The sequence below is a fragment of the Glarea lozoyensis genome, assembly GCF_000409485.1.
Source record: "Glarea lozoyensis ATCC 20868 chromosome Unknown GLAREA4, whole genome shotgun sequence".
Taxonomy (NCBI): Eukaryota; Fungi; Ascomycota; class Leotiomycetes; order Helotiales; family Helotiaceae; genus Glarea; species Glarea lozoyensis.
In genome coordinates, this window is record NW_007360999.1 from 541,590 (window position 1) to 567,464 (window position 25,875).

Here is a 25,875-nt window from a genome sequence, read left to right on the forward strand (position 1 = left end):
TTTCCGCGATTCTTTGACGAATTTTTTATCAAAAGTGTGGTCTAGTTCAGGGTCTGGATGAATAGGGATCTGGGTTTTTACTTTGACGATGATTTGAACAGAGGTGGGGGGCCTTAAATTGCTGACAGGTTTACTATGGAATATCATTTAGTTGCAGGATGGATTTCGATTTCTGGCGGGGATGCTAGCTATTAACCATGGAGTATTGATTCGAGGGTGCGGGAAAATAAGTTATTATTTACGTACGTTCTGCAATTATCGTAAATATCTCCGAATTATTCACTTTTCAGAGCAACACGTGCTATAATTTGAATTTGGTAAAGTTTCACCTACAGCTAACGTGGAACGTATGTGGACTAAAGTTTTCCATATAGATTCTAGTGCCTCAGAAATCACACGGACATAACAACATTCAGATGATAAAGAGAGAAGAGAGGATTTGATTTCTTCAGAGAGCGGGAGAGATTTTACTCAACGTGTAATTACGAAAATTGATAAATGGTCATGCGGCGGTAGATTTCTTTCGAAAACTCTATCACGTTTTTGTATAGCTCAAAATCAAGTTTGGACTTAATCATGAGTTCCACGGAAGTACGCAACCACACAGATTCAGACAGTAATTTCGCAAGCTCAAAATTCCTTTTTTCAATGATTTGTCTATACCGTAAGATGTTTTGAAGAAGTTGAGTGTGTGAAAAGTATCGATGTTTCTATTTTCATACATCGAAATCCTCGACCAAATTTGACTTTTCTATCCAGTTTATCTGACAACCCGATCCCGCACCATGCTAAGCGCCTACCCCAGTCCCCGGAAGACGTCGTCATCAATTGAGATGTCTAAAGGAGAGTAAGTGAGCAGAGCTCGTACGAGGTATATATACAGGGGTATATGGAACTAAGCCGATAGAAGATTACACGTGATTTTAAGTCAACAGACTGTCATTTATAGAAAGCCTGATAACCCGATCCCGCACTATATCAGACGGTCATTATCTCCCAAATATGTCTCGGCCATTGTTTAGACATTCCGCAAGCTAATTGAACAACCTGGAAATAAGTATCTTTTATATCTTCCACACTCAGATTTGATTCAGACCACTATCCCTGCATGAAGAAGGGTCACTATAATTTTCTCCTTGAAATTGACTAAACCGAGAAAACTCTACACTATTCTCAATGTTGCGAGCTTTAAGTTGCTCATAGTCCAATATTTTTTGCTCGTCCACTTTGGCTTTGGTGGGATCCTGTGCACTCTGACTGGACTCAAGCTCATTTTCAACCTTGGTAGCAGGTAGCAAGTGGCCTTTAATCTCTGTAAGTATCACCCGAGTATAGGTCCTCTTATCACGGCGGTCGCGAAGCACATTTCGCCAATATTTGTCGAAGTGGTATTCAAAATCGATTTCGCTCTTTGGAATGTTAGAAAGTTTCTTCTCCCTTCTATCTATGGACAGAAGAACACCGTTTTCCACGCCTGGGCACGGAAAAGGGTCAAACGCTGTTTGTAGCATGTGATTGATTATCAAAATGAATAGAAGAGTCCGATCTACCTTCTAATTGTGTCTCTACAAGATAGAGTACGTCTATGTTGTCTTCCTTGGCGACATAGACGATATGTGGGTGAATCTTCTGTACTCAGAAATCTCGCCTTCTCTTCCGACTTCTTGGTTTCGTCTTCCGCATCAGGAAATTCATCCAATATCTCGATGAACGAATCTGCGTCCACTTCTTGTCAAAATTATTTATACTATTATTATTTGTATTGCGTTAACAATCTTATTTACTCCCCTAGGAAGATCAAATATAAACTTTACTATTTTTATCGTCTGATATAACATGGGGTTAAAAAGTTTTGTGTTTGAGATTGTTTTGCGTTTGCGTCGTAAAGCTAATGCATCCTTGCTGGATTAGTGTACAAGCACACATATTCCAACTATGTGTAACATCTATCTTTTTTGTTACATTGTTACATTTTCCACAGCTTTAAACATTACTACACGTGCGGTGAAATCTTGTGATTGGGTTTTTGGTTTAGGTTCTGGCGGCCTTTTTATCATATCTGTTTTTAGTCCGGATTTAGAAGGAGGTCACAGCTCGACTAGAAAAAGGTAATGTAGGTAAATAGTGTCTACTGGTAAGGGAATCTGTATAACTGGACCTGGGAATTTGAGCGATGAGACGGACATTCATGATGATCAACGGATTTGAGTCTGTTCATCCATCGGAAGTGATGTGATTAAAAAGATATGTTGTGTTTTAAAAGAAGTGATGTGGTTCGATGAAAGGGATTGATTTGTACTAAAATGATGTCATCCAACCAAAGTAGCGTCGCAACGGGAAGAAATGTTATTCAAACTCAACTGCATTTGATTCACAGCCCTTTGGAAGAACGCAGTATAAATCCGTGCTAGGAGCTTCCCTCTTCTCAAGTAGTTCCTCACAATAACACATCAATAGGACACTAGATAAGACCCCCCATATAATGCTGCCCAAAAAAAAATCACCCAGGGCTATAAACCATACAGCCGGCCAGAACTGCAGCTCTTGTTAGATGCCTTGGCTGTTCATGACGAATGCGAATCCTTCTCCTTGGACGACATCACCGATTTGTTTTCCTCAGAGTTCAAGACTTCCGGAAACAACCAAAGGGCTAGAGATAAACTGCGTAGCATGTGCCAAGACTATGGGGAGGAAATGATCGCAAAGGTCGGTCCTGGCAAGGCTGTCCGCTTCTGTGTTTACCTGGCTGATATCAGGCCTGCCTATATCCTAAGCAGATACAGGTACGTGATGGCGGCAAGTTTTCGATATGTCGATGCGGATTGTATGTATACCAAGCGCATCTCCGCGAAATATCGTGTACGTCCCGGCGACATAGCCTCGAACTAAAGCGACGAGTTGCATTCGACCTCAACCAGAGTCTGGGACGCACATGAAGAGGTGAAGTTGAGGAATATCATGGCCACATACCCAAGAGAAACTCCGGGAGGTATAGCAGAACTCCTAGCTCAGCAGACGGGTTTCGACTACGATGCGCACGCGTTGACGAATTATTGGAAACGAAACAGCCGTCGGATCATTGCCGCCATCTATATCAACGGTGTCGAAGTAAAACACAAGCGATCTTGAATAATCGTCTACTCCCATAAGCTTGAGACAATGTTAATATTCAGAGTAGCCACGAAGCGATGTATATAGAGATGAGTAGCCGTGTAGAGATGATTCTTGTCGGCGGACACAAGGTCACTTCATTGGCTAGGCATGTAAAGTAGTCCCGATTGAGCAGTCACGTGGCGTCACACCAAGGTTACCTGAGCCAGCCAGGCTCAGGTCTACCTTCACAATCACTGAGTTATATTTTACATTTTATCCCCATATCACGAGGGATTACCGTGTATTACGGGCTAGTCTTTATAGAGCGTCGTTGTCGAGTAGTGTAAAATACTCAAAATCGGAATTTCGCTTATCGCGAGAGGGTTCAAGGTTTTCGGTAAAAAATAGTTTGCACTACCGTCGGTTTATCAGAAATAGGGTCCCATTACTTGCACGGCAGATATTAGAGTAGAAAATAAATAGATTAATCTACGTTTTTGTTGTACCTCGAAGCTTAATTGTTAAGAAATATCAAAAAAGGCGAAAAGTCGTCCTCGAGCTCGAGGACCCCCTCAAAAGACTTAGCGAGGCTTGGCGCTATCTCGCGAAAACTCGAGTCAGCTTCATGATAACTTATTGTAAATACGTAAATCGATTAATATCATTCCCTACGAAAGAAAGAGCTAATGTTGAATTTTGTAAGCAAATCATTGATAGCTAAGGCTCACGAAGGCTTCACAATTGTACATCAGATAACATCGCTTCTGTTGCAATGAGTAAGCCAGCGCTCTTGATGGATAGTCAACTAGTGGATAATTAGTAGTTAGGCTGGATTGGAGTGAATTAGATAAGGCAACTTTTCTAATAGCTGATTATGGATTGGCCCCGAAGGTAATGGATAACTATCCATCGAGAGCACCGAATTGAACCAGGCACCCACGTGCATTTGACAAATCTTTTCATAAGTATTCAATTCGTAGTATTATTTGTCAGTTACGCGTGTGTCGTTTAGCTTGACGAAAGTTCTGTGAAACACGAGAATTTGACTTCCACAGCACCAGCGTTGCACAACGCTGCTTTAGGCTTCAACTGCGGGGGAGGTAAAACGAGCATTTTTTATTCTACGTGGATCTCCTCAAAAATAATCATATCCAAAAATGACGGAGAACCGGGATACAGTACACGCGACATCGGACGGTTCAGTCCTCACAATTTCAGACCACCCAATCATGAGCCAACCTCCTCAGATCCATGTATCGCCAGATCATCTACTATCTTGCGATGTATGTGACAAAATATGTACAGTTACATCGCTGGAGAACCACGAACCTACTAATCTTTCTGTATTGCAAAGGACTATGAGAGCTGGCTGTCAACAATGCAAGTTGTTATATCTCAGGGTATCACGAGGAGTGTGTAACGGAGGTTCCGCAGACATCAACTGGACATATATATGGAGAGATTCGGCCCGAGTTTCCAGTCCGCATTCTGTTGTGGGAGCATCGGAACTTATTGCGTCCTTCTGACTGGAATCCCACGAGAAAGTTAAAAGAAGATCCGTTCCATCACTTTAATATTGGTTTCTTCAAGCTCCCAGACGGACGCCCTTCCGTGTCTCCCAGTGTGGCCGACAAAATACCAGCGCATAGAAGTAGATTGAAGACGTATCTCAGACCGTTGATGGACTGGATCAGAAAATGCGATTCTTTTCATTCTTGTGTATCAGGATTAATCCCAATGCCGTCGAGTGTGCTCGTTGTTAGCAAGCAAGACAACGCAGAAGATGGGAACAAGATTCGACTGATATGCTCTGAAAGCCTTTTCCAAAAACCGTTCCTTATCTTGCACTTAGTCATTGTTGGGGAGGCGATGTGGCTCTAAAAACAACTAAGGAGAATTACCTCGAGAGACAACGGAGGATCAGTTTCGCTGATATTCCTGGAACTTTCCAGGATGCTGTTACAGTCACACGAGATGTGGGTTTGAATTATCTCTGGATCAATGCAATGTGCGCAGTCGACGATGAAGATTACAAAAATCTCGACAAGCAAAATCTGCATGAAGCTCGAAATTCGTTTGCACGCATTGTTGGATGTAACGGCGATGTGTCTGCGGTTTATGTCTACCACAACATCATCCATGCTGATCCTTTCGAGATTGTGAAAGGGAAGGTGATCCAGCCACTACAAAAGCGAGCATTGACTACGCAAGAACAAGCACTCCCTACGAGAATGGTGCATTTCACTCAGCACGAGCTTTTCTGGCATTGTGAGCAGGCATATCAGTTTGAATGTGAAACTGTGTACCGCGGCATTACCGGAGAGGGAAAAGGCTTTTTCACAAACGCACAAAAGGCTCTGTGGTTATACATCAATGCTGAAGATCCCCACATTCAAAACGCTAGTTGGAAAACTGTGCTTAATCTCTACTGGAGGAGAAATATCACCAACAAAATGGACTTTTTACCAGCGTTAGCGGGGATAGCTAGCAAAGCGTCTTGTGTTAGTGAAGATATCTGGCAGGCCTGTGGGAAAACTCATTGCCACAGGGACTCATGTGGTCAGTCAGCTTTTTGAGCCCAAGATCCCAGCGCGTTATCCCTTACAGAGCTCCTAGTCGGTCTCGAGTCTCCCTAGAAGCCACTTCAGGCAAACCCTTCCCTGACATCATTGTTACCAGATTCTACGGTGAGGACACTCATCTAGAGACTTGGGCAGATGTGGAAAATGCGTTTTGCGTTCCAGATGGGATGAACATTTTTGGGGCAGTCTCCTCTGGTGAGATCAAAATTACGGGACGGATATTTCAAACCAAACTCACCTTCTTCTACTTCCGCGCCCTGGAGCTCGGTCAACCCAAATTGGTAATCTTGAAGTTATATCACCGACAGCCAATAATCACCTCAAGATTTACATTCACCCCGACATAACCCTCACGGTTTCGAGAGGTACTGTGATCTATTGTCTAATAGTTGGAGTAGGGGACTATATTATATACTCGTGGCACAACTGCTTTACTGGCTTAGTGTTGGTGAGAAACTCCGATAACGTGTTTGCAGATGGGACATTTAAAAGAACCGGTAGGTGGGAGTGCAAATTCCATTTCTAGAGACTCCAAAATACTCAATGGAACATTAATGAAGAAAACTATCTAGATGTCTTCTGCAGCCGCAATTCTAAGTTGACGTTGCCAATAAGAATTCTGAATTCTTGAAGGAAAGAAGCTCTCTTTACCCTTAAATGCCCCCATATCCTCACCATTCGGGTTAATTCGCTTCAGACTCCCAAACACCTCAGAATTCTCAGACCGCTTTATATAGAGCGTTTGCGTATAGTCTTTGCCTGCGTGGCGATCGTTCCTTTTCAAACCAAACCGCCACGGGCTAAAATTAACTCGATGCCATATAACCTGATGATTGTCTTCTTCTTCCCAAGCCTCACGGGCCGTTAGACGTACATCGATATGGTTGTTACATCCTGGAATGGGATACGGGTAATACGTCAAGTCCACAGGCTCGTTGGTTTCCTTGGCCTCTTTATCAGACACGTTAGATGTGTTGGTCTCCTTGGTCTCTTTTCAAACATGTTAGCTGGAGTAATATTATAGGTTAGGGGTAAAACGTCAAGGTTAGGGTACTTACCTCGCCGTTGGTTAAGTGTGAGCCATTCCACCGTCAAATATTTTGTGGTAATATCGTAGACGAGTGACTTCCTTTCATTTTCGGTATGATTATTTTTCTTCGAGGACATCCTTTGGAATAAAGAGCCGTCAAGATCTGTCATCGTGGTTTCGTCACACAACTATGATGATATAAAAGCTGTGGAATGTTTGAACACTTGAGTGTAGAAGTCCAGAGACCGATCAGAAACGAGTGGAGTAAAATGAAAGCGGAGAAACTGAGACAGCTCGCGGATTTATAGGTCTTTCCAACAAACATATGGTTATTCAACGCCAGGAAAGAAAAAGACGAACGACTCTCACATCGCTCCAACTAACGACTTGTTGGTTGGTGATTCTTTCAAGTCCTAAATTACGCCTAACATGTTCACTTTCAACACAGCCATCAGTCACTCAACCCGCCCTTCCATCTATATCTCATTCATCCTTTTTTTATCAAACTAAGACTCCGCAGCGAGTAGAATAGTCGGAAAATATCGATTTCGGCAATGAGCTGGTGATTGAATAATTGATGCTGTATGAATAGTAGCTTCTATTAACCGATTAAACCACTTAGATCCCTTCTCATCACAAGTAACAATTCTGGGCCATCGAGCCATCAATATCCATAATCAAACTCATGATGACTCTTTACCTATTCGTCACCAACGAGCCGTAACCAAAAACTACTACATATCCCCTCAAAACCCAAACACATCTTCAAAATCACTCCTCTTCAAATACAACACCTGCGTATACGGCGCCTTGACTACCCGATTCGCCCGGTCCCTGTTCGAAAAAGCCTTGCTCCACAAATCAATGTCGTGATGTTCGGGGACTATCCCGCCGAGGGAAATGGTCTGGTTTGATCGTAATAAAGAAATCTACTTCGCTTCCAGGGATGTCGATGGGAGTGTGGTTTTGTTTTTCTGTGAGGATGGTATTAGTGCGAGCTGGAGGTAAGAAAGAGAGTGGGGACGACCCGTAGCTGTGAGGAACGCTTTTGTGAGTGTGAGGGAGGTTAAGTCGTATACGATGGATATAGACGAGGTTTGGGTTCGTGTAGTCATGTTGTTTTTGGCGTGCAGATTGAAGGTTGTAAATGTAGTGTGCTACTCTGACTTCTGATGAGAAGGGTGAAAGCCCGCTATAGCTGCTGAACTTATAGGCTTAAACATATCCAGCCAGCCTACAGTCATTTACCGCTCGGCTGCGGGAAAGAGGTGCGGGTCATTCACAATCAATATCTGGCCACTCTGATTTCTTCGTGTCACGAAGCAAAGAAAAAGGTAGTGTCAGCCTAACACAACTAACAGCCCCCCTCGAAACCACCATTCAGTCTTTCCTATCCAGAAAAACAAAAACCAGCAGTTTCACATTATTCCAACCAACAATTTTCAACTCGTGATTCTATCTACTCAGAAAATACATCACAAACCCACCCACCCACACCAACACAACCAACCCACCATCACCGACCCTCCAAAACCCCCCAGCCAATTTCCCCCACCCCAACTAACTCAGCCCATGCCCCTCTGTAAACAGAAAAGCGAACACAAACCTAACCCGCCCACACACCTTCCTCCACACCCCCCCATCTCCTCCCCTCGCTTTCATCATCATCTTCTCAGCCTCCCTCACCACATCCTCAAAATCACTTCTCTTCAAATACAACACCTGCGTGTACTCCACCTTCGCCGCTCTATCAGCCTGTTCTGTCTCCCCAAAAATGATTTCGTGGAATTCGGGCACCATGCCACCGAGGGGGTCGCTGGCTTTGATGGAGACGAGGAAGGAGAGTTCGGTGCCGGGGATGGGGAGGGGGGCGTGGGATTGTTTTTCTAGGGGGGATGTTAGTGTGAGGTGAAGGGTTGCGGAGGAGGGGGGGGGATGGATACCGGTTTCAGAGAGTTTGGTTTTGGTGAGTTTGAGAGCCGTTAGGTCGTAGACCAAGGCATCTGATTTGGATTGGTCGGTGGAGACATGGTTGTTCCGACGCACAGTTGTGATGATTTGAAAGTGGTAATTTGACTCGAAGTTTGATACAAGAGTTGAGTATCAAAGAAGGAAGCCCGCTACGGCTGTCAGATTTATAGACTTGAGCTTCTCCAGCAAGTTTATTCCGGTTCACGGGTCATTCACAACCAACTTATAGTCAACTGACTCTAGTAGTGAGTGCGGCCGTTTTAAAGTCTATAGGGGCGTCTGCTTTACATCACTTAATCTTCAGTCGCCTACTAGTAGTTCTTTTACAATTGACTATTCACAATCAGCAGTCTATTCAGTGCACTGACAGAACCATGACGGACCCACAAAGCGCTCTTCATCATCTTCCAGCTTATTCCGCTGAATAACTCAAAGTTGAAAATTCAAGGTGTAATCGAAACACGACATGGGCTCAGGATAGCCGACGAAATATGCGATGTTTTGTCCACAATCTTTGGCAAGTATAAAATTTTAGAGTCGGTTAAAAAATTACCAAACACATTTTCAAAAGAACAGATAGACAGGCCTACCACGCGTTGCTGCCACCTAGATTGTCCATCGAGAGGTTGTGAGCCATATGAAGCTGGTATAATTCGAGATTTATAGGTCAGGAATTGACGATCTAATATTCCTGTATCGTCCAACTCAAGCTCCAACTCCATGAACGTGGTCAGAATAATATCCAGAGCATTCTGTAACCCCTCCCCTACTAACATTACATCCCGCAATCCAATCCAAGGACCAAGCCATTTCAAGATGAGATACCACACACTCTCCCCCCCTCTTTTCATACCTCTCCCTAACAAAACCTAGGCCTCACAAAAACCGGACAAACATCTCTCTCCAGCCCCCTCGTCCACGCATCATTCTTCTTCAAATAAATAGTCTGCGTATACTCCTTCCCCCTCATCCGATCATACAACACCTTCACACCTAGAACCTTAAAATCGACATTCCACCACACATCCCCGACTGTATCTTCATAATATCTGACAATCGGGACATTGGAAGCGTGGATGCAGAAAAAGGTACATCGAGTTTTGCCTTCCACATTGACGATCGTGTGGCCTAGTGATAAAGATGAGCAGATTTGGGAGATGGGGGTGTGGAGGTGGGCTTACGAGCTCGCTCGAGGGCGGTGAGTTGTTTGACGCTGAAGATGTTGCCTACTTGTTCGTAGACGACGCAGGTTTGGGTGGCATCAGGATTCGCGGGAGAAGAAGCTGGAGACTGCTTACGAACGATTAAGTTTTCCGTGCTTTCGGTTGGAGCTTTACTTTTGTACGATGTCGTCATGTTAGTCTCAGCGTAAAGGTTCGATGATATTAAATGGAGAAAATAAAGACAGATGGTTGAGATAAGTCTTTTTTTATTCTTTCGAAATGATAATCATCATTCGAGCACTCAAGTTCGAAACACATAAATATATTTCTTATGCGTCAATCAGTTAATATCATTCTGAAACATGAAATGATTTCTTTGGAATCATAGCTTCCCCAATGTGCGTGGTTACTGTTTTGCAACAATCACAATACGCGAGGTTAGCCGCTGTGAATTCAGAGATCATGCGACGCGGTCCAAGATAGCGCCCCAGCTATCTTGGCAATAATAGCAACTGCAACAGCTGATTAATGTTGCGATGGTCAAGTGACATGTCCAGCTACTTAGGGCTAAGCGTTTGGTTGCATTTCAGTTATTTTGAGTATTTCTGCATCCAATCATGTTATATGTTGAAATATTGACCTAATTGAATATAGGACTTCGATTCTTTTGCAGCCTGCGGAAAACCAGGCGTAGTTCAAGAACAGAAGTTGCTCGCAGTCATGAAGAAACTTGGGACCCCTCACAAGCTCGATACTCAGGGTTCGACGAATGGCGACTTCCCATGAATGTCGTGAGCTTGTAGTAGCTTGATTTATTCACAAAAAGAAACAAGGACAGCACGCAACCAAAATAATGAATGACCTTGAGATTCGCAACTTGATGGAGCTAAACTTGGGAGCAGAATCCCAGATTGCTCCTGGCTTGAAGGAATCTCTGACTCCGTGCCAATCCACAATGCCGAGCCATTACGCTTTTCAGGTGGCTCACCAACTCGTCGACATCGCAGAAGCACTTTACATGAAGCAGAAGGAGGAACAAGAAAATGAACGGCGGCCAGATCGAAATCGAAACCACGAGCAGCGGGACAAACAGCGTAGAGCTAACGAGTCTCGTTCGAAAGATAAATCGCCAGGACGTGGGAGATACAGACCACAATCAGATGAGCCACGTGAAGGCCAACATCGAGACCACGCGGAACGAAATAGAGGACTCGAGCCCAGTGACCGTCGCTCAGAAGAAAGATCGTCATCAGAACATAGGAGACACAGGAAACACAGATCACATAGCCACCACGACCAATGTCCTCACTGCCATCATAATACCGCGCACCGAGATGAGGACCGTCATCGTCGTGAAGGCCATCACGATGCCGACAAGAAATACTCTTCAGGCCACCATTACCAGAACTCTCGAGAGGAAAAGAAGGAACCGCACCCAGTGGTCTACTTAGCTCAGAAACTTTTTAACAAACCCAGATCAAAGCCAGAACCTTCGACGGACGATGAGGGGCATGCACGCGGTGCTAAAGACCGAGAGCAACACACCGAGAGAGGTACACAACAAAGGGCGGTAGACTCAAAATATGCGCAGTTGGGAAGGAAGAACCCAGAGTCGCACGATCGAGGACATCAAGATCACGCACGTGCGACCGTGGAGCAGGATAAACCATATGGAGGCTCTAGTGAGAAGATGGATACAAGTAAAGAGAATCCACATCGAAAGAGGAAGAACTTGGCGTCTGACGACAAGAGCGATGGGAAGGCAAGTGACAGCGCAAAGCGAAAGGGAATGTATAGCGGTAGCGATAAGGAGAATCCGCATCGGAAGAAGAAAGACCTGATGTCTAATGACAACAGTGATGGGATAGCCGCAAGTGACACCACCAAATAACCAGGGAAAAAGAGCGGTATCAGCGAGGGGAGAGATAAAGATGGAGGTGTGGAGAAGTCGAAGGATAGAGTGGAATAGAGTGAGAAGAATAGAGCAAATTGAGTAGTTAGAATCTATTGATAGAAATCCAGTAGACCAAAAATTCGGTGACAAGTTCCCAACTTGAGGCCAAGTAAAATCGATCAGATTCTTCCAAGGTTAGCTGGTAGGTGACTGACACTCATTTTGTCCTCCACGAGGTAGTCTGATTTTAATATCAAAGGACATTGTTCTCAGACCCCGAACAATCGCACTTGCGTCGTAATCAGTAAGATTATTGAGTAGACAACTAGAAAATATCTGGAGACTGCCACGCGGTGGACAAAATAAGGTGGATTCGGGGAAATCGCAAATTATAGCAGAAGTCAACCCCAAAAAATTGTGGAAATAAGAGAAAAACACCAGGAGAATTAGAGAGCACTCTAATGTTTTGATAATTGTTCAAGGGATCACAAGTGTCGCCGTTGTCGAGATGTGTCAATCGCCGTAAGATCGTCTGCTATTAAATTCCGGGGAGTGATCACGTGATATCAATCAGGAGAAAGTCGAACCTCCATGACTTTCCCACCAATCAAAAATTTGCACGAAATTAACTGTCGTGGCGCCGCTTCAATTGGGGCCACGTCCCCTCACCAGCCACAATGTCGGGTGTTGATCTTCTGCACGATGATCGTTAGGTTGTGTTGAATCTCGAGTCCTCTGTGTCCTCTGTGGCACCGGTTGAAACGAACGTCGTCCTTGTAGAGATAGTTCAGAATGCGTCAGAGCAAGCTTTTGCAGCGTCGTGGCGTCGTGCTAATTGCCCAGCTTCCAAGCGATACCATCGCATCGCCAAAGAGCTTGTGCTTCCTTGGAGAAGACTTGTTTGAAGACCGCTAGCAACAAGCAACTCTTGATCGCGGGACAAGCCTGCCAAGCTGGCTGGGCGTGGGATAGCCAACGTCAATTCCTGATTTCGCAATGCGGACTCGACACCGGTAGAATAGACAGTGAGGTACCTGAGTACGAAGTACAATGTCGTCATGGAGTTTTGTCGCTTTGAACCAGTAAAGAATCGGCTTGACAGCAAATACCAGCGCAGAATGACTGCGGTGAGGTAGAGAGCGATCGTACTCTGACAGCGTGGTTTGTTTGGAATCCATCTATAATTGTGGTGACATTGCGACGAGGTAACCAGCTAGATAGACGACGTGCACAGCAGGTATGGGCTATGTTGTCGTAATCGTAGTAGTTCTCCAACCAAGACCATCTCCAGGGCCCTTTCTTGACTATTCTCGCATTGCCGGCGGCAAGTCATGGTCGCCGGGCAGCGTGTATCCGCATTTAGTAACCGCGCATCTCAGACCTTCGTCCATGGTGCTGGGTGGTCGATTGTTGGCGACGTGCAACGGTGAAGAATATGTTGTTGTTTTTATCGTCAGATGATGTTTGGGGGTATCAGCTGGCGATGGAACGTATGCGCCGTTTCATATTGATAAAGATGTTGCGAAATCGATGGTCTTCTGAGCTTCGTTTTGTTGATGTTGAGATGAAAGTCTGCCAAGCGGAAACATGTCCCACTCGGGCACCTAATGCGATCGGTGCCCACGCTTGTGTGTGAGATTGGCTCCTCTCCCGCTGGCACAAAATCCACAAAATCCCCCAGCTTTTCCCTTCTTTCCCATCTCGGTCTGGCCTGCTGCCAACTTCTTCATTTCTCCGCTCCTTCTTTCATTCACAAAACCACAACATTCCCCAAATTTCTGCTCAACAAAGAAGTTTTGACGGTCGGGTCATCCAAAAGAATCTCATTCATAAGGCTGGACGTCGGGCTTTCTCCAGTTCAAAGGGGTCGCATTAGTGGCTACATCGATCGATTTTCTGTCCGCGACGCAACTCAGCCCCCAACACCGTCTCCACCCCAGCTTCAATTGCAAATACCTGTCGCAAGCTTGTGGCTGTACGACACCGAGGTTCATTGAGTAGGTCTTTGAATTAAAATATTCGAATAGAAAGGCATCGTCTTCGTCCGACTCCACGAAATTGCCACATACGTTAGGATCGGCAAAGCGCTTTCGAGATATATCCACCTCCGTCCTACATCGCCTTTTGTGACACGACACAGGACTGTGAACCGAACGACCTCATTTCCAGAGACACTCACCACTGCGGATTCATATTACACATTACCGCGCCTTACAAATATTATTCACATTGAAATCTCGTCCTCTCAGTCACAGCTCATTTGGGCTATTTAAATCTGCACGATGCCAGAACCAAGGAACTTCAACATGCGTACGTTATCTCTTAAAGATCACCAACCATGGCCCCATCCCACATCTGTGAATTACTTGGCGAAGAACGAGAACGAGCACGAGCTCGTAAAGAAGTTCTACCCATCCGTAGAGACAGACCCAGACCCAGAATTGAATCCAAAACTGACAATAAGTACAGAGCAACAGAGATCCCAAGCGCGCAGAGTAGCAACGCGTGGCGACTCCTACAACCCATTTGGAAGACTCCCCCGATCGAGTACAACGCCTTCTCGTGGTTTAGATCTGGAGGCGGGTGCAGGTGCAGACGATGGCAGTCCTTTATCTGCGGCGCAAACGGATCCCGGATTTCACTCGGTACCGTTAAATGGCAAAACGCGGGAGGAACTCCAGGGAGACGAAGAGAAAATGAATAGGTCTCCAGAGGCCGGGCGGACGAGCGAGCCAGACAGTGGAAATACCATGGTCGAGAGTAACTCTACCACAGACAGAACGAGCGAAGGGGCGCCAAGACAAAGAAAACACAAGGTTCAATTTTGGAAGAACAAGAACTCGAACTCGGGGGAAGACTCTTCGGACGATGAGAAAGAAAAGAAGCGACCATGGTGGAAAGGGAAAATTCTACCACACAAAGAACCATTTACCGTGCGAAATCAAGTGCAACGGACGCTATTTGGGTCATGGATAAACATCCTGCTTTTAGCAGCACCAGCCGGGATTGCTTGCAATTATGCTCATCTCAATGGAATCGTCATCTTTTGCGTCAACTTCATCGCTATCATACCTCTAGCAGGGTTGCTTGGGTTTGCTACTGAAGAAATTGCTCTGCACGTTGGTGAGAGTCTGGGAGGTCTTTTGAACGCAACTTTTGGGTAAGCCCACATCCACTCATGAAAGAATTTGCAGCTAATCAAATTAGTAACGCTGTTGAAATGATTGTCGCTATTATTGCTCTTGCCAAAGACGAGATTGTAGTTGTTCAGACCTCTCTTATCGGCAGTATCCTTTCTAACCTGTTACTCGTTATGGGGATGTGCTTCTTTTTCGGTGGTCTGCGACGATCAGAGCAGTTTTTCAACCAGACGGTAGCCCAAACCGCAGCAAGTCTTTTGGCTCTCGCTGTCGGTGCTCTCATCATCCCTACCTGCTTCGACCAGTTTACCAGCGACTCTGAACATAAAGCGCCCGTCAATACTGTGGCAGCACTCTCACGTGGTACCTCAGTAATTCTACTGGTCGTTTATCTTGGATATCTCTACTTCCAATTGCACACTCACTCCGCCACTTTCAACGAAACAAGTCAGAAAGTCCCAAAGAGACCGCGTAAGAAGGCGTTGGCAGATGGTGCTATTTCGAAAGTTATTGCTTCTGCTGGAGGAATTGGTGCCGGTCCTGGTAGAGCAGGAATGGAGGATCGTCCACCAAATGATGAACTGATTAACACCAACGCCCACGAAGAGGCAGACGATGAACCTGAGGAGCCAACTCTTCACATTGCAGTTGCGTGGGCTACACTTGCCGGCGCCACCGCTATCATTGGTCTCTGCGCAGAGTTTATGGTTGATGGAATCGGTGCTATTACCCAACCTGGATCTGGAATTTCTGTCGAGTTTGTGGGTTTGATTCTGCTACCTATTGTTGGAAATGCTGCCGAACACGCAACTGCGGTCACTGTGGCAATCAAAGACAAGATGGATCTTGCTATTGGAGTCTGCGTGGGCTCTAGTATGCAGGTCTCCCTATTCCTCATTCCGCTACTCGTCGTCATTGGTTGGATTATGGACAAGCCTGCCATGAATCTCAGCTTCGATGGTTTCCAAATTACGGTGCTATTCGTAGCTGTGTTGCTAGTAAATTATCTGTAAGTACTAGTCGCAACAACTGTAGTATTGAAGCTAACATCTTGCAGAATTGGTGATGGAAAGAGTCACTGGCTGGAAGGAATGCTGCTGCAATGTCTTTATCTGTAAGCTGTCTTGATTATTCTGACTCGGAATCACCTGATCTAACTTTCATAGTATTATCGCCGTTTGTGCTTGGTATTACCCACAAATCAACGAAGTCACTGGTGCCGCCGAATGGCCAGGTTCCGATGGTACCACCGCCGCGGCTTAATTGCCATACGACTGTTCGGTGACCGACAGCTTCTACGTTACAAGCGAACTTTTCTACAATTTCACCACGTTCCAACATAGAACACAACAATCCTCGCCATCTCGATATTTCTCTTCTATGTACAGATCCTTCGACATCTCAACGATGATATTTTCCTTATATGTAGATACCACCACAACTTTGTAATTCTGATATATACTTCCTCGCGAGTGGATGGTTTTTTGTTATCGCGTTCTAGAAAAGCGAAATACAAGATGTTTGGGCGTTGGTGGTGTTGTTTGTCCCTTTTTTTAATAGGTGATGTTTGGGGGCTTTAACCGCAAGCGCGGTGGACCCACGATAATGAGCGAGAGCGAGATATTTAGTTTGATAGGTGCGGAAATGGAAATATACCAATGGGTTTTTAAATGTGGTTCTGGATGTGTGTCTTTGGGTGGGGTTGTTTGTGATTTGGATGTGAGTTTTTGGTGATTGAGTGATTCAGAGGATCTCTGGCAGGAAGGAGGGGCTTTATGATGACGGATAAAACGATATTTTGGGTGAGTTTGATTCTGGAGGGGGTCGGGTTGATGATTGAGCTGGGTTTAGCAGCTCAATTATGGACTGAGCTGATGATTGAGCCGGATTCAGGTACCCAATCATGACGGCACGTGACTAGTTTGGTGATAGAGCCGTGGGGCGTGGCTCAATCATGAAAGTAGAGTTGGAGATTGGATTCACGAGACAGGGTTGGCGCTGATGTGAGTTGTTGAATTCTACCTCAGTGGTTCTTGTCTTTATTGTTTTCGTTTTTTGTGTCGAGAGGGGACTAATGTGGTTCCTCTTGATATTGCGCTGAGTTGCTTCACAGGAATCTTAGTATGTGTCCAATTTGGTGCGTTTGCCATTTGGGGCGTTGTAGCAGGTTGAGGGCAAGGTTGTTTAAGTGGGTTATCTTGTTACATATGAGAATGCAGGGGTCATTATTGAACGCGTTCAGCAAGGACATGATTTCGCATTGAATATGACTAGGTAAGTGTATCCTCCTATTGAAGAGTCCGTTTACTCCTGTGACTATCCTTTGATGTTAGACCAATGGAGATCTGTTTCGAGAAGTAGTCTTCTAGGTTTACGAGGTTGATGGGATGCTTTAGATAGTGTTACTACTACTCGTCTTACATATTAGTAACAAACTATAGGTCGTCGCTCAGTACTAAACCAGCATTCGAGTCAGCCGCGCACAAGGTCCAGGGCTTGGTCTTATCTTTGATGCTTTGATGGTGCTAATAACTTTGGCCAATTCCTGAACCGGAATCATTTTCAAGTGCTCGAATATGATTTGACGAGTTACTCGAATTCAACGTCATACTCTATGGCATATCTTATATTTCTGACAGACCACACAACCGGGTAAGATTTCTCTCTAATTCTCAATATCCAGGCACTTTCCATTTACTCACATCGAGTAACCCAAATTCTACTTTTGGGCGACGTCTCATCTGATATGGGGGAAAAAGCAAAAACTTCCCATTTGTTAAATCGAAGTAAGCAACTCCATTTACCACTCCCTCTCATCTGATATAAAGGGAAGGAACGAAACTACCGAAGGACGCTAGTCCACAGCCCCACTATTCTCCCTTATAAATAGTAAGTTCCTGATCGAGGACAATCTTCTCCTCTTCAACCACTTCACAACACGATCTTCCTCCCACAACCACAACCACCTGGGCTTTTTCAGGCTGTTGATTTCTACACCAATTACTCGGTGATCTGAGATCTCAATAACATATTTTCGATTACATTGCATTCACTTGCGAATCAAAACACTTATCTTACTGGACTTCACTTCTCCGCTATCTTTATCTTGCTTCAACTCTCATAAAAGGACAAATTTCTCCAACCTCACAATGATCTCAGGCCCGTATAACGATACTGGGTTCCTACGACGTTTCAATTGCGCGCAGCGCTCTTCGACGACCTCAATTCACGCTTGATATTATCCGCAGCGCCTTTTCATCACAAGACCCAGCACCAAGCACACTCTGAGCGTTTGACTTCGCAAATTTGCTTATCATTATCAACATCTTCACCATATCCTCTCAAATATCTCGATCTTCTTCGAATTTTCAGCTTTTGAATCTACGTTTACATATTCACTACGACTCTGACTAATCTTCATGCGGATCTACGTTCAACTCGCAAATAATCGCAACAGCTTCAAATGTTCCTTTGGACTCGAATTGGATTAGACCGACTACTGCTCAACTCCTGAGCTCGCTTTAACAAGATTCCGAAATATTAAAGGCTTCGTTTCTACAATCATGGCGACTCCGTATGACGACGACGATATGGATCGGTACATGGAAGATGAGAATTATGGTGGTGGAAACCTTTCACCTCGTGCCCCAACCCCGGAGATGGATTTGGATAGGCACAGCGAACCGGATGAACTACCACCAGCAAATGAGGTGATCCAACACCAAGAGAAAAATATGACAACCGCGGACGATCTTCAGCAAACGCCACCAGCGACCGAGACGGCCCCATATCAAGGGACTGATCCCGACGAGCTTCAACTATCGATTGGACGTTCGCCTCCTCTACCAGACCCCTATCCTAAACCCATTGCAAGCTTTCAGGATCAGTTTCACCCGGCCGAAAAAGCGAATTGCAAAGTCAATAATGAAAACCCTTCTTCAAATATCGAAAATGAAATCCAGAATCCTGACGTCGATGTTCCATCGAACAAGAAAAGGAAGTCTCAGGACATGAAGAATAGTCACGGTAAGGTGCAGAGGGGACAGGGTGAAGACGACGACGACATCGTGATCATTGAACCACGCATGGCTTCTGAAGCGGCACAGTCGAGATGGTCAGAGCCTCGAGTTCCCACGCTCAGACGACCCGAGGATGTAGAGATCAAAAAGGAGACGGTTGATGAGTCCTCAATCTCCCGGAACCACACGTCTCCGGAAAAGAAGCCGACTACGAAATCTGAAGCCCAGATCCTTGCGATGCTTGCAATAATCAATGATCCCCAACCTGCGATGGAGGGTGCACGAGACTCACCCAATGGAGACAACGAAGAAATCGAAATGTCAGATCACGAGCGTATGGATGTTGATGCGGCGATGGGTGGCGGTATATCCGAAGATGTGGGTTGGATGGATGAGGAAGTGGAGCCAGTGGAGGAAAGTGATGAATACACCAAGCTCCTGGCTACGTGCAATTTACTCGAATCGAAAAAACGGCAGGGCATCATGTCCTATGATGAAGGTTATGAGCTATCAAAAGCACAAGCAAGGCTCAAGGATCTTGACATAATGAGAAACGCGGCTCAAAGAAGGGATGACACCCCTCTGTTTGTGGAAGATTCTAGGAGAGCAAGGTCCTCCAGTACTCCTCCAGAAGAAGATGCATTCGAAATAGACGACGATCAATTTGGCGATCATAACGGCGTCACGGACGGTTTTTACGATAGCGATACAGAGTTTGCTAACAGATTGCACGCGGGCCTTGCTGGTGAGCCTGTTGAAGAACTAGAAGTGTCCCCAAACCCGAGGACGGCAAAGAAATCCCGGAAGAAGGCACCAAAGAATACTAGAGAGGCATATCAACAGAAACAAGAAAAGGAGGCCTCGAAGGCGAAAGCAAAAATGCAAAAGCAGCAGGAGAAAGCAAGCCAGAAAGCCCGAATTACGAAGAGAGCAAAGCAAAAGAAAAATCACAATTCACGAAAGGGCAACACATTGATGGATCAAGGTCTTCAAAATGAGTTTGATTTTGCTGATTTATTGAAATCCGACATCATCGACGACCATCATCGGAATGCAGCTCGCGAACATGGCTCTGGTCCAGCAATATTGGGGTCCAACAAGGTAAACCAAATTCAGCAGATCTTTAACAACATACCACCTCCAAAAGATGCATCGGAGAAGCGTACGATCCTCACAGACAAGAAGAAATTGAGAGAAGCGGCTCAGTCTTTTGGATACGCCAAAGTAAGGGCAGTGAATGGGAGATGGAAAGTTGCAGGAATGAGCTCACCATTGTATCATCATCAGCTCCTCGGAGCGCATTGGATGATTACACGTGAGTTATCAGAGGGAAGACCCCATGGTGGACTTCTAGCGGATAGCATGGGACTGGGTAAAACTATCGAGACTATTGCTTGCATTACAGCCAACCCTCCTCCCGAAACGGACATAGTAAGAGGCGTCCAAGCGACATTAGTAGTTGTACCTGCTGGATTGGTCGTTCAATGGCACGAGGAGATTATAAAACACAGAGAATCGGGCCATCTCAAGAAGATCTTGATGTACAAAAGCTCGAAGAGCAATGTGTCGAAAGAGATCCTGGAGTCGTTGGATATCGTGATTTGCTCATATCAAGAGGTTATGAAGCAATTCCCTTTCCCGGATACTCAAGACATGATCGATTTGGCTAGGGTTCATCCAGGTAGATGGCTAACTCGATCAGGAGAGGAAGCTGGACTGCTTCATCAAATTAACTGGTATCGGGTCGTTCTGGATGAGGCTCACTTGATCAAGAACTATTACTCTAAAACTTCGATCGCTTGTCAGAACTTGAAGTCGATTTATCGATGGTGTCTTACTGGTACTCCGTTGATGAACAGGATTGAGGAGTAAGTCATCTCCGCAAGGCAAGCAATTATAGACGCGGCTAATTTGCATAGGTTCTACCCGTATTTGCATTTCCTGCGAGCAAATTACACAATGGATCAACAGACTTTTCAAAAGCACTTTTGCGACCCGTCAGTCATAGAGTGTCGGAGTCGACTTGGCATTCTTCTTTCCTATGCGATGTTGAGACGAACCATGAAAACCACTTTGCTTAATCGTCCTTTGATTAGTCTGCCTGACCCTAAGGCCATAATTGAATATGTCGACTTTTCCGACGAAGAGAGAATTATCTACAGAATTGTAAGCTGTCCTGTTCTTTGAATAGAGCTGAACTGACCGAATACAGACCGAAAACAGATTCCGCGACATGATCAACCAATACATTGCGAAACACGACCTCTCCAAAAACTACGCTCATTTCTTCGTGCAACTCCTTCGACTTCGCCAATGCACCGGTCACCCTTTCATGATGGAACGTACAATCAAGGAGTGCTGGACCCTCGACGACGCTCAAGAAGCTCGCCAAAAGTTAAACGCTATGAAATCTAAAGCGACTAAACCGTTCTATGAGCGGACTAAGCTCTGGGTTAACGGTCGATCATCTAACACATCTGAGGATTTCGAAAACTTGTTCGAGAATGAATCTGGCAACTTTGGACGTGAAGATATGGGGAATTCGTTTAGCATGCGGACCGCGCTGAAGTCTTTGAAGAAGGTCACGCTTGAGAAAAGAGTGCACTGTGGGATTTGTGGCGATTTTCCGGTCGCGCCGTTTACTACAGAAGTTCGTAGATCCGTTATTTCTTCGGTACTTTGCTAATGCTTTCTAGTGCAAACACACATTTTGCAGATCGTGTTTGGAGGAGTATATTCATCGCCAGACAGCCGAGGAAGATGATGTAAGTGGACTCAATGGCGATCAACTTGCCCAGCATAGGCTAACCTCATTCTAACAGGTCAGAGCTACGGAATGCCCCAAATGCGGCAGTGCTATTTACGACGTCCATAATGAAGGCAACTCTGAGGATGACATGGAAGATGCATTCGATGAAGACGACGATAATGAGATTACTGATGGGCCCGTCTCAACCAAGCAAAAAGGACGGGTCCCTGAATGGAGTCTGGGCCGTGATGCTTTCGGGTTTGAACCACATACCAATCATTCGACCTGGCTGCAACAGAGCGACAGAAAAGACAGTAAAATCCCACTAACCTCCTCCGCCAAGATCACAGCTTTGAAAGCCCTTCTGCTGAAAGCATTCGAGGAGCAACCTTTGGAAAAGGTAAGTTTACAATTCCTGAACCTTTCTGAGACATTATAATTCCCTCATTTCACACCTCCTAACTGGATGCAGATCGTAATCTACGTCCAATTCCGCATCCTCGCCCGCATCGTAGGCCGTCTCTGCAACCAAGAAAAATGGCCCTTCCTCTACTACACCGGCGACTGTCCGCCCGCCCTTCGCGCCAAAACCATCACCGAATTCACCACCAACCCGCAAATCCGCATCCTCATCTCCGGCTTGAAATGCGGCGGTCTGGGCCTAAATCTCACGATGGCATCTCGCTGCGTCTCCTTGGATCTCTGGTGGAACCACGCCGTCGAACAGCAGGCTTTCGGTCGTATTTTCCGGATTGGCCAGGAGAAGAACACGGTTATGACGCGCTTGGTGGTCAGGAATAGTGTGGATATGCGGTTGCTTAGTATGCAGGCGCATAAACTGAGGGATGTGGAGCGTTGTTTGGGGGATCATGGAAGGAGGGTTGAGGAGGGGGGAACGCTTGGGGTGAGGGAGCTGGTTAATCTGTTTGGGTTTCTGAGGACGGAGGGCGGGGAGGTTGTGGGGGTTGAGAGTGATTATGATGATTGATGGGGGTGGGATGGGATAGGGGATATTGGGGGGATATGGGATAGGAAATAGGGTGGGGGACAAGGGTTGGGTGGATGGGATTTGCTTTGATTTGATACCCTGGCGTACTAGGATTTTAGTTTCAGAGCTAAGTTATCATTCTTCAGATAGGTTGGGGAAATGGTGAAATATGAATGGAAAGAATTTACAGGGAAATAGCGTTGTTTTTGAGGTAGGTCTTACCCCTTTTCAATTCCTCTTGTGTCCCGAAGTATTTTAGCCATTTTGGATACAATGTCCCAAGATGTTAGAGGAAATTAAACTGGCCAGAGGGCAAGGTAGAAGAACCGATCTAAGCGAGTAGTTTAGTCTAATGCTAACCGATTATAATCTCTCTTGTATCGTGGAACAATGTAAAGAATTCGAACATATTGTTTCAAAAGCAGAGAGGAAAATAAGACGATGTTCGGACAGGGTGTAGGAGATATAAAAGAGAGTATAAATTAGGGATTAATATTTTTTTTCACCCTATTTCGATCTCTCATGTATTCTAGAACAATATATAAAACTCGAATAAAGTCTCTTAGAAGTGTAGAGGAAACAAAATTAATCTAAGTAGAAGGTATAGAAAGGTGCAAAAAGAGAACAAGATGCTATTCATCGAGTCTGTTGCTGAATTATTTTAGTTCCTTAAGTGTTTTGAGATAACTAAATTATTATTCTAATACTATTCCGGAAGGGTTAAAATGTATTCCATGGGGAGAGGTATACTGTAGATTAAAAGGAGAAAGTGATATATGTGTTTGGGATGGCACGCGATTCGACAAAACGTACGAGATGATCGTGGGAGGTAGAGGGGAAATTATAGAATATAATATTTATAATAGAAGGGAATGGAGGAATTTGTTTTGTTATATTGTAGCGGGGTTTGACGTGGCGCATTGATGCTTTCATAGTCGCGCCTGGCTATACTTTTTAGTACTATGCCAATATCAGTCAACGAGACTGGGAAGTATAGGAACCCGAAGAAAGAACATTTTTAATGGTTGTTCAGCCTTCAGGGGTGAGAGTATTGGTGAAATTAGCGCAAGAACCAGATTCCTTGCACCAAGTTTTGAGGTAGAGCGGGCAAGACTATTGGGGATGCCTTTTGCGGAGAAGTTAGAGTTCGTGCCCTGGGAAGAGCATTGGAATCCGTATGAGACGTTGAGAAAAGGGTGGAAGAACTCCTCTGTAAATAAAGAGAATTTTTCAGGGCTCCAACTCCGATCCGAAATTTATGGTTCATGAGGAGATGAGAGATTTTATCCAACGAGATCTTGGGGAGAATGGCTTTGAGGTCGTGGGACTGGGTGGCGAAGTTGAGAGGATCAGGCAGACAAAATCCTCTCTAGGGAGACTGTAAATACTGGGACGGTTGAAGCAGTTCAAGCGATGAGGGAGTGCATGTACCCAAGTCTGACTGAGGATCAAGTCATGGAAGTTCTAGACAACACGCTCAGGGTTGCTGGAATGGATCCGTTTTTCGATATCGTACTCTTCAACGAGGATGCCCGCAACTCATATGGAGAAACGGTTGGAAGCAAAGTGCTCGAGGCCGCAACTTTTGTGCTGATTGATGTCGGGTAAGAACTACAAACCTTTTGTTATTGAAAAGGACTAACGGAATCAGCGCCCACTTATTTGGCTACTCATCCGATATTTGTCGTACATTCTTCCCTCCATCCTTTACCAAACCCACCACCGCAGCCGAGGTAGCCGCCCTATCCCCTATTATCCGCACGAAACTCAGTGTCTGGGACACTGTCCTTGAAGCTCAAACTCAATCGAGACATGTTCTCAAGGGGTTGTTCGTAATTTCGGTAGACTCGTACTGCTTCCTCCTGGTGTAGATGGAAGACTCGATGTGGCCCATACCAGGGCCGCGAAGCATGTCATGGAAGAGAGGCTGCCATCTTGAATAACTGTGTCTCTAAATTCTATGTCAAAGATCTAGCATTCTTATTCCGGTATCCCTTTAGAACAGTCATCAGTCGCGGGGCTCGACTTTGTTCAAGGTCAATACCCAAAAGCTAATGCAGCTGCGCAGACTAACAAAAGATTTTGTAAATAGAGAGGTTTTACAACTTTTGGGATTGACAGATTTACTTCCTAGAGTAGTTTAGCTCTATTGTTTCACGCTACTTAGTTATGATCCCACCGGCGTTCGGAGTAAACTTAATAATCCCAAAAATACCTTTAGGACTATATAGTCCTATAGGATTATAGGTAGAATTAGAATACTCGAAGGGTCGTTACCTAAAGTAGCTAGAGAATTACTTCTAAAAATAAGGCTATTTCTAACTTTAATTTAATAATATAGAGGTAATTACTTACGTACATCTATTCTATAATAGGTAAACTAAAGTGAAGAAAGAAAAGAATATTAAATACTAGATAGTCTACTCCTAATACTAATTCTATTCGATTACTTTTCATTACTTCTATTACTCGTTTTATTATTCTAATAATTTAGCGATAGCGACGTAGCGACCACGAGGTCGAAGTATCTAAAATGACTCTAAAACACTTTCTAGGGGTACCCTTATCTATATTATCCTATTAGGCTATAAAACCTCTCATTTTGTAGTTACACAAATTACCTGGCTCGTAATCCCATTTTATGAACTCCGCAAGTTGCAAACCCTCTCTATTAGTGTCTAAAGAGCTTCTGTATGATCGGCGCATAATGCTACATCAGGAACAAAAGACGAGACGACATGAGGTATATGTACTTAATAAACCAAGTATAGGGTATTAATCCCCGGAAACAAGGCCGATCGGCAAAACATTCACCAAACAAAATTACCAAAGAAAATTAAACTCACGGTACAAATCCGGTCTTATAAAAGGTCTTTGTGGTCGATGAATTGATTAGAAATCATTTTGACCATGTATAATTGTATTTCCCCTCAGATTGTGCAGGTTCTCTGAAAGCCAAGTTGAATCCTATCCCACGGTCGTAAATACGTAGTACTAACACTCCGAATATCCTTGTGCCGGCAGCCGTTGACAGTTATCAGCAGGGTTTCCTCGTGGGGTGTGTCGTTTCAATTCATACATTCGTTCGGCTCCTTCTCGCCGGTCGGGTTGGATATATCCTGCAGTCTCTTTTTCGTTATGGTTCGTCTTGGGTCGTCGTGGCAAAAGAATCCCAAATCAAATTCCAGGCGCCAGGAACCATACACGGCACGGCTGCGTTCGACCGTGGCCCTTTAAATTTTCCAC

General features: G+C 44.9%; 9 protein-coding genes across 9 annotated transcripts; 6 read left to right on the plus strand and 3 right to left on the minus strand.

Annotated features, from left to right (window-relative positions):
* Positions 1-2,958: 2,958 nt before the first annotated feature.
* Positions 2,959-3,272, plus strand: GLAREA_09537 (uncharacterized protein; the record flags this gene model as incomplete). Its single annotated transcript, XM_008086134.1, has 2 exons — positions 2,959-3,108; positions 3,174-3,272. The coding sequence occupies 2 exons, from the start codon at positions 2,959-2,961 to the stop codon at positions 3,270-3,272; spliced, it is 249 nt and encodes an 82-aa protein (XP_008084325.1).
* Positions 3,273-4,322: 1,050 nt separating this feature from the next.
* Positions 4,323-6,022, plus strand: GLAREA_09538 (uncharacterized protein; the record flags this gene model as incomplete). The annotated part of the gene is made up of 3 exons (XM_008086135.1): positions 4,323-4,376; positions 4,911-5,594; positions 5,642-6,022. 3 exons carry the CDS (start codon positions 4,323-4,325, stop codon positions 6,020-6,022), a joined length of 1,119 nt encoding a protein of 372 aa, XP_008084326.1.
* Positions 6,023-6,243: 221 nt separating this feature from the next.
* Positions 6,244-6,875, minus strand: GLAREA_09539 (uncharacterized protein; the record flags this gene model as incomplete). The annotated part of the gene is made up of 2 exons (XM_008086136.1): positions 6,244-6,665; positions 6,734-6,875. 2 exons carry the CDS (start codon positions 6,873-6,875, stop codon positions 6,244-6,246), a joined length of 564 nt encoding a protein of 187 aa, XP_008084327.1.
* Positions 6,876-9,804: 2,929 nt separating this feature from the next.
* GLAREA_09540 (uncharacterized protein) lies at positions 9,805-10,032 on the minus strand (the record flags this gene model as incomplete). The annotated part of the gene is made up of 1 exon (XM_008086137.1): positions 9,805-10,032. The coding sequence occupies one exon, from the start codon at positions 10,030-10,032 to the stop codon at positions 9,805-9,807; it is 228 nt and encodes a 75-aa protein (XP_008084328.1).
* Positions 10,033-10,794: 762 nt separating this feature from the next.
* GLAREA_09541 (uncharacterized protein) lies at positions 10,795-11,730 on the plus strand (the record flags this gene model as incomplete). The annotated part of the gene is made up of 1 exon (XM_008086138.1): positions 10,795-11,730. One exon carries the CDS (start codon positions 10,795-10,797, stop codon positions 11,728-11,730), a length of 936 nt encoding a protein of 311 aa, XP_008084329.1.
* Positions 11,731-12,520: 790 nt separating this feature from the next.
* On the minus strand, positions 12,521-12,793 carry GLAREA_09542 (uncharacterized protein; the record flags this gene model as incomplete). Its single annotated transcript, XM_008086139.1, has 1 exon — positions 12,521-12,793. One exon carries the CDS (start codon positions 12,791-12,793, stop codon positions 12,521-12,523), a length of 273 nt encoding a protein of 90 aa, XP_008084330.1.
* A 1,246-nt stretch (positions 12,794-14,039) lies between these two features.
* GLAREA_09543 (uncharacterized protein) lies at positions 14,040-16,136 on the plus strand (the record flags this gene model as incomplete). The annotated part of the gene is made up of 4 exons (XM_008086140.1): positions 14,040-14,893; positions 14,941-15,882; positions 15,931-15,987; positions 16,040-16,136. 4 exons carry the CDS (start codon positions 14,040-14,042, stop codon positions 16,134-16,136), a joined length of 1,950 nt encoding a protein of 649 aa, XP_008084331.1.
* A 2,300-nt stretch (positions 16,137-18,436) lies between these two features.
* On the plus strand, positions 18,437-22,629 carry GLAREA_09544 (P-loop containing nucleoside triphosphate hydrolase; the record flags this gene model as incomplete). The annotated part of the gene is made up of 6 exons (XM_008086141.1): positions 18,437-20,760; positions 20,812-21,058; positions 21,105-21,542; positions 21,589-21,657; positions 21,715-22,041; positions 22,114-22,629. The coding sequence occupies 6 exons, from the start codon at positions 18,437-18,439 to the stop codon at positions 22,627-22,629; spliced, it is 3,921 nt and encodes a 1,306-aa protein (XP_008084332.1).
* Positions 22,630-24,042: 1,413 nt separating this feature from the next.
* Positions 24,043-24,500, plus strand: GLAREA_09545 (Creatinase/aminopeptidase; the record flags this gene model as incomplete). The annotated part of the gene is made up of 2 exons (XM_008086142.1): positions 24,043-24,233; positions 24,281-24,500. The coding sequence occupies 2 exons, from the start codon at positions 24,043-24,045 to the stop codon at positions 24,498-24,500; spliced, it is 411 nt and encodes a 136-aa protein (XP_008084333.1).
* Between the last annotated feature and the right edge of the window lie 1,375 nt (positions 24,501-25,875).